This window comes from Alligator mississippiensis, chromosome 2 (assembly GCF_030867095.1).
Source record: "Alligator mississippiensis isolate rAllMis1 chromosome 2, rAllMis1, whole genome shotgun sequence".
Lineage (NCBI taxonomy): Eukaryota > Metazoa > Chordata > Crocodylia > Alligatoridae > Alligator > Alligator mississippiensis.
In genome coordinates, this window is record NC_081825.1 from 173,350,371 (window position 1) to 173,364,087 (window position 13,717).

At 47.4% G+C, this 13,717-nt stretch overlaps 1 protein-coding gene across 1 annotated transcript; it reads right to left on the reverse strand.

Moving 5' to 3' along the window:
- Window positions 1-334: 334 nt before the first annotated feature.
- On the reverse strand, window positions 335-9,289 carry LOC132248656 (syncytin-A-like). The gene is made up of 2 exons (XM_059722441.1): window positions 8,688-9,289; window positions 335-2,938 (listed from the first exon to the last, which is right to left on the reverse strand). The coding sequence occupies exon 2, from the start codon at window positions 2,328-2,330 to the stop codon at window positions 846-848; it is 1,485 nt and encodes a 494-aa protein (XP_059578424.1). The 5' UTR covers window positions 2,331-2,938; window positions 8,688-9,289; the 3' UTR covers window positions 335-845.
- Window positions 9,290-13,717: the final 4,428 nt, after the last annotated feature.

Here is a 13,717-nt window from a genome sequence, read left to right on the forward strand (position 1 = left end):
TAATATCGCCCCCTCTCTGGGGCTTGCTGTGCCCACGCTGGGCTCCTTAATAATGGTGCCCCCTCTCTGGGGCTCGCTGTGCCCCGCGGGGCTCCCTAATAGTGCCACCCCCTCATGGGGCTCGCTGTGCCCCGCTGGGCTTCTCTAAAGGGCGCTCCCCCTTCCTGGGGGCTCGCCACGCCCACGTTCGGGCTTCCTGGTAGTGCCCCCTCCTGGAGCTCGTCGTGCCCGCACTGGGGGTTCTCAAAACGCCCCTCTCCGGGGCTGGGGTCTACCCACCCCGCAAGTTGTGCCCTTACTGGTGTCGTGGAAACACACACAGAGTACTTTTGGGTCAGGTCAGCAGAAGCTTTTATTCAAAAGAAACTACAGCTGTAGGGGGAGTTCCAAAGTGACATGGATTTCCCAAGCACTTGGAAGGGGTCCCCCCCCAAGAGCAAAATCAGGAGGCTTATATACTTTTTAACAGTCGCTTACAACTCACGTGATCATATAGTGAAATTAGCATGAAAAGCGGCTATAATATTACTTCACTATTTCTTTGCTGTTATCAGGATGGGAATTATGGGGGAGATAGGGTTAGTTCACAAACCTCCTTCTTGCACCTGGAAATCTACTTTGTACATACTTTTTTTTTTTCTACCTTCAAGGCCGCGGTGAGCGAAGCATTTGCAGAAGAGTTACAAAGAACAAACACTTGCCCTTATCTGTTCTACTGTACCGAGCCAGCAATTCTACACAAAGCGGTTATGTCATCTTATAACTAAAATAATCAAAGTTTAAGGCATATATTTTTTCTGATTCCACAGCCCCCCCCTTTGAGACTATTTAGTCTCACTTTAGCCTTAAATTTCCATTCTCATGAGCCCCTCTATTTCATCATGCAGCCTTTCATGTTTTCTTTCAATCTGCTCACACTTTTGTAACACCATTATTCTAGACTCTGCTGTGGGTTTTCTTGCCTTGCTAAAGCTTCCCCTGCTGGCTTTCACGCAGCAGAGGATCAGTTGCATTAAGACATAGAACATTATCAGAACTATCAAGACAAACAATATTCCATACAGGATTTTCTTGCCAAGGGCCCCGAAATCTGGGAGCCAGGAGGTTAGCCAAGACCACATTTCTTCTAGACCCCAGTCAGTATTTTCTGAGGCCACTTGATGTAGGACCCTTAACTGATTTCGGATTTTGCGAATGTCAGTTTCGATTCGCATGTCCTGATTGACATAGACACAACAGGTGGAGTTTACTAAGGCACATACTCCTCCCTGGGATACCAATAGGTAATCTAGGGCTATGCGGTGTTGTATAGTTACTTGTGAGATCTGGGAGATCTCTTTTTGCAGAGCCTGAATTGCATCCGCAGTGGCATTTCCCATAGCTTCCATTGTGGCTGAAATGTTAATTATGGCTAGTTCCAATTCTCTTACTCCAAGCCACGGTATGAAGGTTCTCACAAATCGATGGAACCCTGTGTTTCTGGTAGCTAAGGGGTTAACCGCCCTTTTCATGTGATGGTTGAAATTTTTTACTTGTTCCAGATATATTGCACTATGCATTTCGAAACCAGGGATAACACGTCCAAGAGTGCATGTCCCCACCCAATTCCAGGGCAAGATTTTATGAGCTCTGTTTCCGCAGAGCCAGTAAAGGCCTGGGGCAGAAAGGGTACTCAAATCTCGGCAGTTGTTGTGCCCTATCCGGCACTTTCGATTGATATGCATCGTATAGGACGGTCCACGTTCAGCTGTTATTCTGCTGGACCGAGATATATTACAAGAAGTAAAATTGGAGTGAATGTAAAATTCTGATCTGTTTGCAATGAGAGCAACATGAGGTTCCTTAGAAAAGTTGTAGACCATGAATCCTGTACAATTGAGAGAGGGTACGTTACCCAACAGGATTCCACTGGTGCTACTAGGGCTATAATCTAGAGTAGTTAGGCAATGAGGATAGTGTCCTACAGGTGTGGCTTTATTATAAGCTCCGGTGTTGTTGGATCTGTAACAGAAAGGCGCCTCTACTCTTGGGGAGATTATCCAGTTAGCAGGGGCGGCCCTCCATTCTTTAGGAGCGGACCGATGGGCAGCTAACGAGTAGTGTCTAACGAAGCCGCCGTTTATTGTTCCCCATTGCTGGAGGGATATTGGTACTCCGATCATTGGGATTCCTTGGTGTAGGTGTGCTGGGCTGTGAGAGCATATCCAGCAGTCACTTTTATTTCCAGCTTGAGCCACCACATGGGAGATCTGCAAATACACATTTTTCTCCCACCCCCCTTGGGTGATACTGAGATACCCAAGTGTGATATATAAGGATATCAGTGCCATTTTTAGATACAGGAGGGACAAAGAATCTTAACAACAAACATAACCAGCACCAGTAAGAAAAAGAACACTACCAGCCAAACCCAGGATGGCAGCCAAAGTCTTTCTTCGTCCTCTGGGCTCAAGTTACCTAAAGGACTGATAATGTCGGCTCTTGGTCTTGATCGAGGTGGTGATCTTCCGAATGGGAGCATTCACTTTCTTCGAGGCCGAAGATGATATCTTCGTTCTTCAACTGATGAATCCGGCTGGGCTGAGGTGTTGGGTGCAGGGGAGAGGTTACTAGCACTTGCACCCTGATGCTCCTCACTTGCCTGAGTGAGGTCCTGAGGGTCTTTGTCCTTGGCCTCAGGGAAAGATCCCAACCTTGGTTGGAATACAGCTGCTTCGGGGTCCAATGGAGGTGATACCTTCTTGCAGTGCGAGGCATGAGTCCACGTTTGGTGACCTTGGTAACGAACAGCAGAATTAGTGGTTAGAAGTACCTGGAAAGGTCCTTTCCATCTGGGTTGAAGTGCGTTTTTCCGTTGATAGACCTTTACGTAGATCCAATCCCCTGGTTCGAGGTTGTGACAGGGAACATCCGGTGGTTGAGGTAAGGCTTCTTGGACCTGTGAATGAACAGACCTGGCATACTTCATTAATGCCTTGCAATAATTTAGTACAGTTTCATCAGTTAATTGTAGGTCTGTTTGGTGAGGGGCAACAGGTGGTGTAGCTGGCATCCTCATGGGTCGTGCCATGAGTATTTCATAAGGGGTTAGGCCATGTTTTCTGTTAACAGTGTTTCTACTGTGCATAAGAGCAATGGGCAGTGCATCAGGCCATTTGAGGCCTGTTTCAGCACAAATCTTCGAAATGCGCGTTTTTAAATCAGAGTTTTTACGTTCTACAGCACCACTTGACTGTGGATGATAACTACAGTGTAGGTGTTGCTGTATGTTGAGTGCTTGGCAGATGTTTTTTACTATCTGTCCTGTGAAATGGGTGCCACGGTCACTATCTATTGTGAGAGGCAATCCAAATCTAGGGATGAATTCTTTGAGCAATTTCTTTGCTACAGTGATGGAATCAGCACGTACGCATGGGTAGGCTTCCACCCATCCAGAGAACACATCAATAATAACAAGAATGTACTCATAAGAACAGCACTTAGGTAGCTGCACAAAATCAATTTGCAGATTTACAAACGGTCCCCATGGAGGGGGATGGGCTGCGGGTGTCGTTTTTACCCGTTGCCCAATGTTGTGAGCTAAGCAGATGGGACAGGAGCTACAGTACTGTTGTGCCATGGAAGGAAAATTTGGGGCAAACCAATTTCTTTGTACTGTAGCAATCATTCCTCCCTTGCTCGTATGGGCCACAGAGTGGGTTAAACGAGCAAGATGTGGCAAAAGCTCTCTAGGCGCCACCAGGCGGCCGTCCGGGGAGCGCCAGAGAGAGTCGGGGTGCAGTGAACATCCTGCACGCAGCCAGTCATTTATTTCCTTTTTTGGGGCCTGATTTTGAAGAAGGGCCAGACTTGAAAGGCTAGCCAAAGGAGACTGGTCTGCTGAAAAACAAACAAAAACAGAGTTAGGAGCCTGTGGGCCAGAAAGGGCCGCATTTCTGGCAGAACGGTCTGCCAGATCATTTCCTCGTGTGACATCATCAAAGGGTTTCTCATGAGCTTTACATTTAACAATAGCAATAGCAAGAGGCAATTGAACAGCTTCTAAGAGCGCTTTTACATAACAACCATGACTGATTTGGGTCCCTGATGAAGTGAGGAACCCTCTTTGTTTCCAGATTTGTCCAAAATCATGAACAACACCAAAAGCATACTTAGAGTCAGTATAAATGGTTGTGGTTTGATTTTTTGCAAGAATGCAAGCACGTGTTAAAGCAATGAGTTCAGCAACTTGAGCAGAACGAGCTTGGGGTAAAGAATAGGCTTCCAAAACAGCATACTGAGTGCATACTGCATATCCCGCAACTAATTTGCCTGCATCATTTCTAAGACAGGAACCATCAACAAACAAAACAAGGTCAGAGTTTGGGATAGGAATGTCCTTGAGGTCAGTTCGAGGGGTTAACAATTGAGTTGTGATAGACAGGCAATCATGAGGCTCACCATCAGAGGCAATAGGCAGAAGTGACGCAGGATTCAGAATTGAACAGCGATTTAAGGTTACATTTGCAGCTGACAGTAGAAGTTTCTCATATTTAGTAAGACGGGAATTGGAAATGTGCTGAGTTTTGCCCTTGAGCAGAAGGGCCATCACAGCATGTGGAACTGCAACGGTTAAAGAGTGTCCCAAAACTAGAGAATCTGCCTTTTCAACCAACAAGGCAGCAGCTGCAACTGAACGGAGGCAAGGAGGAAGTCCCGCAGCTACGGGATCAAGGGCAGAGCTGTAATATGCAATTGGGCGATGCTTTTCACCATGCAGCTGAGTGAGTACTCCTAAAGCGATTCCTTCCCGTTCATGACAAAACAAGGTAAAGGGTTTCTTATAATTAGGAAGTCCAAGAGCAGGAGCAAGAGTGAGGGCTTGCTTAAGGACCACAAATGCTTGTTCGGCTTCAGGAGTCCAAGGGAGGGGTTCCGGGGTGGTATCATGAGTGAATGCTTGCAAGGGTTTTGCGAAAGCAGCATAACCCAGGATCCACTGTCTACAATAACCCGTTGCACCTAAGAATCCCCTCATCTGTTTTCTAGTCATAGGTTTGGGAATGTTGAGGATAGCTTCAACTCTACTAGGGGAAAGGTGTCGTTCTCCTGCTGAGATATCATGCCCTAAATAATGTACCTTAGACTTGCAGAGCTGCAATTTAGATTTTGAAGCCTTGTGGCCTTTCTGAGCTAAAGCTGTGAGGAGTGTCAAAGTATCTTGCTCACAGGCCTCTAAAGTGGGTGAGGCTAACAATAGATCATCAACGTACTGAACAAGGGTGGACCCCCCTTTGAACGTGATAGGATCCAAATCTTTTTTTAGGATCTGGGAAAACAGGGTTGGGGACTCTGTATATCCCTGAGGGAGTCTTGTCCAGGTATATTGAAATCCCTGATAAGTAAATGCAAACAGATACTGGCTATCCTTATGAACGGGGATAGAGAAAAAAGCAGAACAAAGATCCACTACTGTGAAATATGTAGCATCTGAAGGGATACAGGAAAGAATAGTGGCAGGGTTAGGGACCACGGAGAAAGCGGGTAACACAGCGGCATTTACAGCTCGAAGATCTTGCACAAAGCGATACGTATCTTTACCAGGTTTTTTGACAGGTAGGATAGGTGTGTTGCAAGGGGAGCGTATTGGGACAATAATCCCTTGCTCAAGGAGTGAGGAAACGACAGGCTTGATCCCTTCCTCAGCTTCCTTTGAGATGGGGTACTGTGGGACACGAGGAAGTGGCTTGGCAGGGTTCAGGATGATACGCACTGGTTCAGCACTCAGCATGTGCCCCACTTCATTCGCATGGGTGGACTACAGCTGTGGAGGTACTCGTGCCAACAGTTCCTCTTGCAAGAAGGAAGTGTCAGAATCAGAGTACTCCTGGGTTAGCAAAGCCACAAGCTCGGTTTCCCTATGTTCCGGTACCTCAAGGTAAACACCATCTGGGCTACAATAAATCACGCATCCCAGTTTACACAGCAAGTCCTTACCAAGAAGGTTGACAGGTGCACAGGGGCTAAGAAGAAAGGCATGATTCTCAGACAAAGGGCCAATACAGATGGAGACAGGTTCAGAGACGGGATGTGGGATAGGTTGTCCGCCTATACCGACAGCATTTACAGTTTCAGGAGAATAAGGTAGAAAAGGAAACTCAGCAGCCTTTAGCGTGGAGCGGGACGCTCTGGTGTCGACAAGACAGGAGACAGGTTTACCAGAAATAAGGCATTCAACAAACGGACCAGATTGGTCAGTAGCAAGCAAAGGAGCAATGATGTCACTGTCCCTCAGGCTGTCCTATTCAACACTGGGAAAATTGACAGGAAGTGGAGGTGGGGGCTGGGGTCTGGGTCCTTGGCCGGGGCGGTTGGGGCATTCTGATTTCCAATGTCCTTCTTGCTTGCAATAATGACATTGGTTCCCATAGCCTGGGTTTTGTGGGCTCAAGGATCTATCTCTTCCCCTGAATCTACCCGGGCCTCCCCTTCCCCGTCCTCGTCCCCTTCCTCTACCTGGACCCTGCAACTGAGAAATCTGTAAGGCCATTAACTTAAACTCGGCACTGTCTTTAGACCGTTCCAATTTGTTATGAAAATGGTTAGCCGCAGCAAGGACTTCGGTCAAATCTTTAGTTTCCCAGCCAATAATTACTGTTTGAATTTTCTCAGCAATTTTAGGGTTAAGTCCCTGGACGAATGCTGCCACTATTGCTTGTTTAGCATTTCCGACTGGGTTATCCATTCCTGAGTATCGTTCAAATGCCTGTTTGAGGCGTTCTAAATAGTCACTGGGGTGTTCATTTTTGTTTTGTTTACAGGTATTTATTTTGGTCCAGTCTGCCTTTTTTGGGCAAATTGTGAGAACTGCCTGAACCAAAGCATTTCTCTTGTCAATAAAGTCTTGGCCAATCCCTGGGTTTTGATCTGGCCAAGTACAGGCAGCGTACAGACGTAGCATAGTCTCCTTGGGCAAAATGGATCGCATGAGCTGATTAATGTCAGCCCATGTTGGATTATAACAATTTATAACAGTCTGCAATTCTTCCTGAAATTTTTCTGGGTCTTCCCTGATTTTTGGGAACTTTGGAGTTAAATTGTAGAGATCACCTGGAGTCCAGGGTGCATGCACAGTTACTATATTTTGTCCATCGTTGCCAATGCCTGGCATTTGTCTTAGGGGGTAAACTTGTGCAGTTCGGGATCTCAGATTGATGGGAGATCTTTCCATGCCTATTCCCATTCTTCTAAATACACCTGTGGTGGGTTGTGACCCAGGAGTAAATTGCCACACTGGTGATGATTGAGTGGCAGATATGGTGGATGAGTCCGGACTATTAAGCTCCGTGGATGGATTTACCGAAGGAGCTTCAGCTAATGGGTCACTAGCCTGGGCTGCAGCCTGATGTTGAACCGGTTGTTGCTGATGTGGGAGTCCCAGGAGAGCGGGGTTCGAACAAAGGTCAAGGATATCCTCTGCTGGCTCCGGTGGTGGGGGCGCCCCGGGCAATGCTGGATACATTGGAGCGGTGGCCAGCGTGTAATTTGGGGGAGCAGCCAATTTCTCCCGAACAGCTTTTAACTGCTGTTTTAATTTTTCTTGAGAGTCTTTTAGGCTCCTAGTTTGAGATAATGTCCGCCTTTTGGACATCTCATCATACCAATAAAAGAACGCGTCCCACTGGTTTTGTGGTGTTTTGGATCCACGGGACTCTAACGCCCCTCTCAAGTGCACTATTTTATCCTGATCAAATGTTCCTTCCTGTGGAAAATGTTTCACAGGATCATCCCTAGTATACCAGTTCCACTTATCCAGGTACTTGCAAGTCTCGGGAGAATAGTGTGTGTACATAAAGTACGCCGGAGTCCCCTTAGGGGGGACAGGAACCTGTTTAGACTGACTTGTTCCCATTTTCAGTCACACAGGGAGACGTAGGAGAGGCTTATTTAGGATGTCCGGGCCGCTCAGTGCCTTGCCCCGCAGTTTTTCACTGCCCAGACAAAAGGCTTCTGACCCGACACCGGCTCATAAAATGGAAATGGGGAGGGAAACACTAGAGGGATCCTTTCACTCCTGCTTTCGGCAGAAGCTACTGGGACGAGGGGTTTGGAAAAGACAAAATCACTCAGACGCCCTGTCCACTGGGTCACGAGGTTCCAGTTGGGTCCCCTTGCTTTCAAAACTGCCCTGTCAGGCAGAATTGGGGCGGCTGAACCCAACCGTAGTCTCAGTCCTGGTCAGTGGCTCATATTTCTAAATACACACACACATTCATTCAATAAGCCCTGTCCACTGGGTCACGAGGTTCCAGTTGGGCCCCCTTGCTTTCAAAACTGCCCTGTCAGGCAGAATTGGGGCGGCTGAGCCCAACCGTAGTCTCAGTCCTGGTCAGTGGCTCATATTTCTAAATACACACACACATGCACATTTATTCAGTCAGCCAGACCTCCTAACCCACACCGCCTTAGTTAATTAACTACAAGCCCGATGTGCTGTTGGATGAAGGTGCCTCAAACAGTTTCTCCCTAAAACGTACGTTACCAGACACAAAATGGGATCCTTTACCAGACAGAAAATTTTAGCCGGCAGTAAGGTTCAGACTGACCTGTTTTAACAAGGTTCAGATCCAGTTACCACGGCCAAGTTGGGAGCCTACAGGCAGTCCTCCTCCGAAACCCCAATAGAGATTTTGAATTAGGTCTCTTACCTCTCAAGTTTGGCGCCTCAGGGTTCGGGGGGGGGGTAGCCTGCGGTCCTCCTTCCTCAGCCTGTGTTCTGGATCCGAGTCACGGCACCAGGAATTGTCGTGGAAACACACACAGAGTACTTTTGGGTCAGGTCAGCAGAAGCTTTTATTCAAAAGAAACTACAGCTGTAGGGGGAGTTCCAAAGTGACATGGATTTCCCAAGCACTTGGAAGGGGTCCCCCCCCCCCCCAAGAGCAAAATCAGGAGGCTTATATACTTTTTAACAGTCGCTTACAACTCACGTGATCATATAGTGAAATTAGCATGAAAAGCGGCTATAATATTACTTCATTATTTCTTTGCTGTTATCAGGATGGGAATTATGGGGGAGATAGGGTTAGTTCACAAACCTCCTTCTTGCACCTGGAAATCTACTTTGTACTTACTTTTTTTTTTTTTTCTACCTTCAAGGCCGCGGTGAGCGAAGCATTTGCAGAAGAGTTACAAAGAACAAACACTTGCCCTTATCTGTTCTACTGTACCGAGCCAGCAATTCTACACAAAGCGGTTATATCATCTTATAACTAAAATAATCAAAGTTTAAGGCATATATTTTTTCTGATTCCACACTGGTGCTGGGGTCCCCTCGCCGCTGGGGTTGCCCCTGGGAATACTGCGCCTTCCCGGGCGCTAGGGCACCCCACCCTCTGGGGGTCCCTATGAGGCCTCCTCCAACCCCTATAGCCTCACCCAAACCACCAGTGTAATAGCAACAACGCAAACGCAAAACACAAGCCTCTAGGCTATAACATAACTATAAGCCGCCTGGCTATAACTTAGCATCATGGCTCAAGCCTCCAGAGCTATCATGAGCTATACTTGAGATCAGGCTTCTACCCATAACTTGACTGAGGGAACTCCTGCCTCTCCGGCTTCAGCCCTGGGCTTTATAAGGGCCAGGCCTGCCTCCTACCGGCATCTGGCTCTCCTTAGTTGCCCCAGCAACCCACAGCTGTACTCCCTAATTACCACTAGGGCTCCCTATGCACTGCCAGAGCTTTTCCTCTGGCAGTTTTCCCCTCTCTAGGAGCGGGGCAGTGCAGTGCGCCGTGACATTGGACTTCGGTAGCATTACTGATTACATGACCAGAGGATGTGATAAAACCTCTTTGTCGCCACAACTGTCCTATCGCATGACAGATAACAAAGGTATATTTAGAGTCAGTATAGATAGTGACCGGGGAGGCTGCGGCCAATTCGCATGCGCGTCAGAGTGCCACTAACTTAGTGGCCTGGGAGCTGGTCCCTGCTGCCAGAGGTTGCGCTTCCCATACCCAATGATGGGTAACAACTGCATACCCTGTGGGCCGAATTCCTTCTCGAACGAATGAAGAGCCATCGGTGAAAAGCACATAATCAGGATTACTTAAGGGGATGTCTAATAAAACAGAGCGAGGTTTTTCTTGGGCCTCTACCAACTGACAGCAATCGTGATGATGGTCCCCATCCTCAGGATTTGGAAGTAATGTGGCTGGATTCAGGACTGTACATTGCTGAAGTTGCACATTTTCTGCTGCTAACAGCAGTACCTCATATCTGTTTAGATGCTGGTTAGAAAAGTGTTGAGTGTTGTGTTGTAGTAGGAGAGCTTCCACTGCATGAGGTACTTGAACCACAAGAGAGTGTCCTAACACTAAATCTTGAGCCTTTTGAACTAGCATGGCAGCAGCGGCAACTGCTCTGAGACAGGGAACTGCTGCCCTCGCTACAGGATCTAGCTGAGCAGAATAGTATGCTATGGGACGATTAGAAACTCCCCACGGCTGAGTTAGGACACCTGAAGCAATGCCTCGATTCTCATGAGTAAACAGGGTGAAGGGTTTCTGGTAGTCTGGTAGTTCTAGGGCTGGAGTGACCATGAGCGAATGCTTGAGTTCATGGAATGCTTTATTTAATGTAGGAGTCCAAACAATCACCTCTGGGGCTTCTTTTATCATAGCTTCTACTAATGCTCTGATCATCTCTCCATATGCTGGAATCCACTGTCAGCAGAAGCCTGCCATGCCCAATAAGGCTCGTACTTGCTGCTTACTTTTCGGTATGGGCAGATCTTGTATTGCTTTTATGCGTTTGGGTGACAGCTTACAGACACCTGGACCAATAATATACCCTAAGTACTCTACTTCTGACAAGCAATATTAAAGTTTTGTTGGGGACACCTTATGGCCTCTGGCAGCTAATCCTTGGAATAGAATCAGCGTGTTGCGCTTACATTGTTGTTCCGACGGACAGGCTAGAAGCAGGTCATCAACATACTGAACTAGAGCAGAGTTGGGCCCCAGAGCAATAGTAGATAAGTCTTTATGCAATATCTGTGAAAAAAAGGTGGGGGATTCCACGTATCCTTGGGGAAGGCGAGTCCAGCATAGCTGCCGATTTTCCCATGGAAAGGCAAATAGATACTGAGAGTCTTTATGAATGGAAATGCTGAAAAAAGCTGCACAAAGATCAACAACTGTAAAGTAAGTGGCGGTCACTGGGATCGAAGTAATTATGGTGGCTGGGTTAGGTACTACTGGATGCCTGGGAACCACATAGTTATTGATAGCTCGCAGCTCCTGTACAAAACGGTAGACAGGTTTTCCTTCTGCATCAAGCTTAGGTTTTTTTACTGGCAATACGGGTGTGTTGCAAGGTGAGGCACATTCCCTTAGAATGCCTTGCTGCAAGTAGCTATCTATGAGTGGTTGTAGACCCTTTACTGCTTCTTGTGGTATCGGGTATTGAGGGACTGAGGGTGGTGGACCAGGCTTCACCTTGATGTGGATAGATTCTGCAGACCACAGGAGGCCTACCTCCGTAACTTCCCAACCCCACAAGGAACACGGTAACCCGTCTAAACCAATGGGAGCGAAGAATTCCCCTGACTAGGCAACAACGCAATCTGAAGGTGCTCCATCCGATGCACTGGCAAGGCGAGAGTGATACCGCTCAGAGAGCACTTGATGGTAGCCTGTAGTTTACAGAGTAGATCTCTTCCAAGGAGGTGCACTGGAGTTCCCTCAGCTAATAGGAAAGCATGATTAGTGGTCAAAGATCCTATCTGCACTTGCGTTTCAGTGCCACGGGGCACTCGCATAGGTTTCCCAGTTACTCCCATAATCTTTTCAGTTCCCAAGACTGCAATTCCCGCCCTTTTTGGAGATTCTCCCAGTGAGGACAGATCTGCTCCCGTATCTATAAGACATTTATAAATTTTCCCTGCTATTTGAAGTGGTACATAAGGGGATAAAGGGGCACAGGTATACTCAAAAGAGGAAGATTCCCCTAGATACATCATGTGGAAGAGCCCCCCCTTATTTCATTGGGAGTCATCTATATCCTGTTGTAACCCTGGATCCAGGGATCTGTAGGATCGGTGCTGGCAGCCCAGTTGTTTCCTTGGATTCCCCCCTTTCTTCCTCCATAAGGGGGAGGTCCCTTAGGGGCTTTCAGGCATTCTTGTTTCCAATGCCCCAATTGTTTACAATAATTGCACATATCATTGGGAGCAGGTTCCCTTGGGGTATTAGGCCTCCCTTGGTACCCCCTATAACCTCCTCTGCCTCTTCCCTTCGACTAGAACTGAGAGCTGAGAGCAGCAACCAAAAATTTAGCTTCTTGTTGCTTCATTTTTAATTTTTCAGCCTTTTGAACTTCTGGTCTTTGGTTGAAGGCATGGTTTGCTAAGTCTACTAATTGTTGTATGGTTTTTCGTGTTCCAATCAGGGTTATATTTGACTATGTATTTTTTAATATCCGATGCGGAACCCCCTACAAAGGTGGATGCTACAATGGTTTGATTTTGCGGAGCCTGTACGTCAAAACTTCCTCCGTGGGTTGCAATGGCTTTCAGCAGCCTGCTGTAGAAATCTTGCAGATGCTTGTTCGGACCTTGGACCACAGAAGCTACCTTGGTCCAGTCAGTAGTTTTGCTTCCTGCCCTGTTCATTCCTTCTAACAAGGTCTGTCTAGCCAATTGTAATCTGTCTCTTTCATGATTATCTCCATTTATTTCCCAATTTGGGTTAACCAGCGGCCAAGGGACTCGTCCTGCTGGTTCTTCCTGTTGCCATTGGTTCCCCTGATTTATTATATCTAATTTCTCAGTGGAGGTTAACAGCTTATCTAAGAGTTGATTCATATCTACCCATGTGGGGTTGTGTGTGGAAATAAAGGTCTGTATCTTCCGTCGAACGGCCTCTGGGTCTTCGTGAAACTTTGGTGTTCCCTGTTGCCATGCCTGAAGATCTTGGGGATTAAAGGGAATATGGGTATATGGATGCTGGATCCCGTCGGCGGTGGGCACAGGATACTGTCTGAGAGGCATCTGTATGACCTGATTTAAACGCTGCCTAGTATGTCCTGCTATGGGACTGAAAGTAGGCTCCGAGGATGCAGGTATAGACCCGGACACTCCAGTTGCGGGAGGAGAGGTGCCCGATGGAGGGGTAGAAGGTGCTGGAAGGGCCATGGCTGAAGCGGCAGGGTTTATTGTGGCTGGTCCCCTAGTCACAGGTGGTGGCATAGTGGACCGCCAGTCATCTGTTTCTGAGGCAGTTGGGTGAGGATAAGGGGGAGGAGACACCGCAGTTTGACATTGTTGGGCGGCCAGAAGCGGTCGGTTTTTCTGCGGAATTAAATCCGTCAAATCACACCAGAGATACCAATAATCCATTTGTCGGGGATGGGGTTCCTCTAGGAACCCCTTCAGGTACCTTAATTTATCTACACTGAGGGATCCCAATACTGGCCACTGGAGTTCAGGGTTTTTATAAGTGTAGCCGGGCCAGACACTAGTGCATAAGGCTATAGCACGCTTCTTACTCAATTGGCCATGTCCAGATAACTTATTCCAGTTACTTAACAATTCTCCAAGAGGACTACTGGCGGGAACTAACTGTTTTTTGTCCCATCGTCACTCTTGGCGGACGTCCCTTTTCCCCAGATAACCTAATACACTATAAAGCTCCCCAAGGACCCTGCTTTCTTGGCTACCCTAGACCTAACC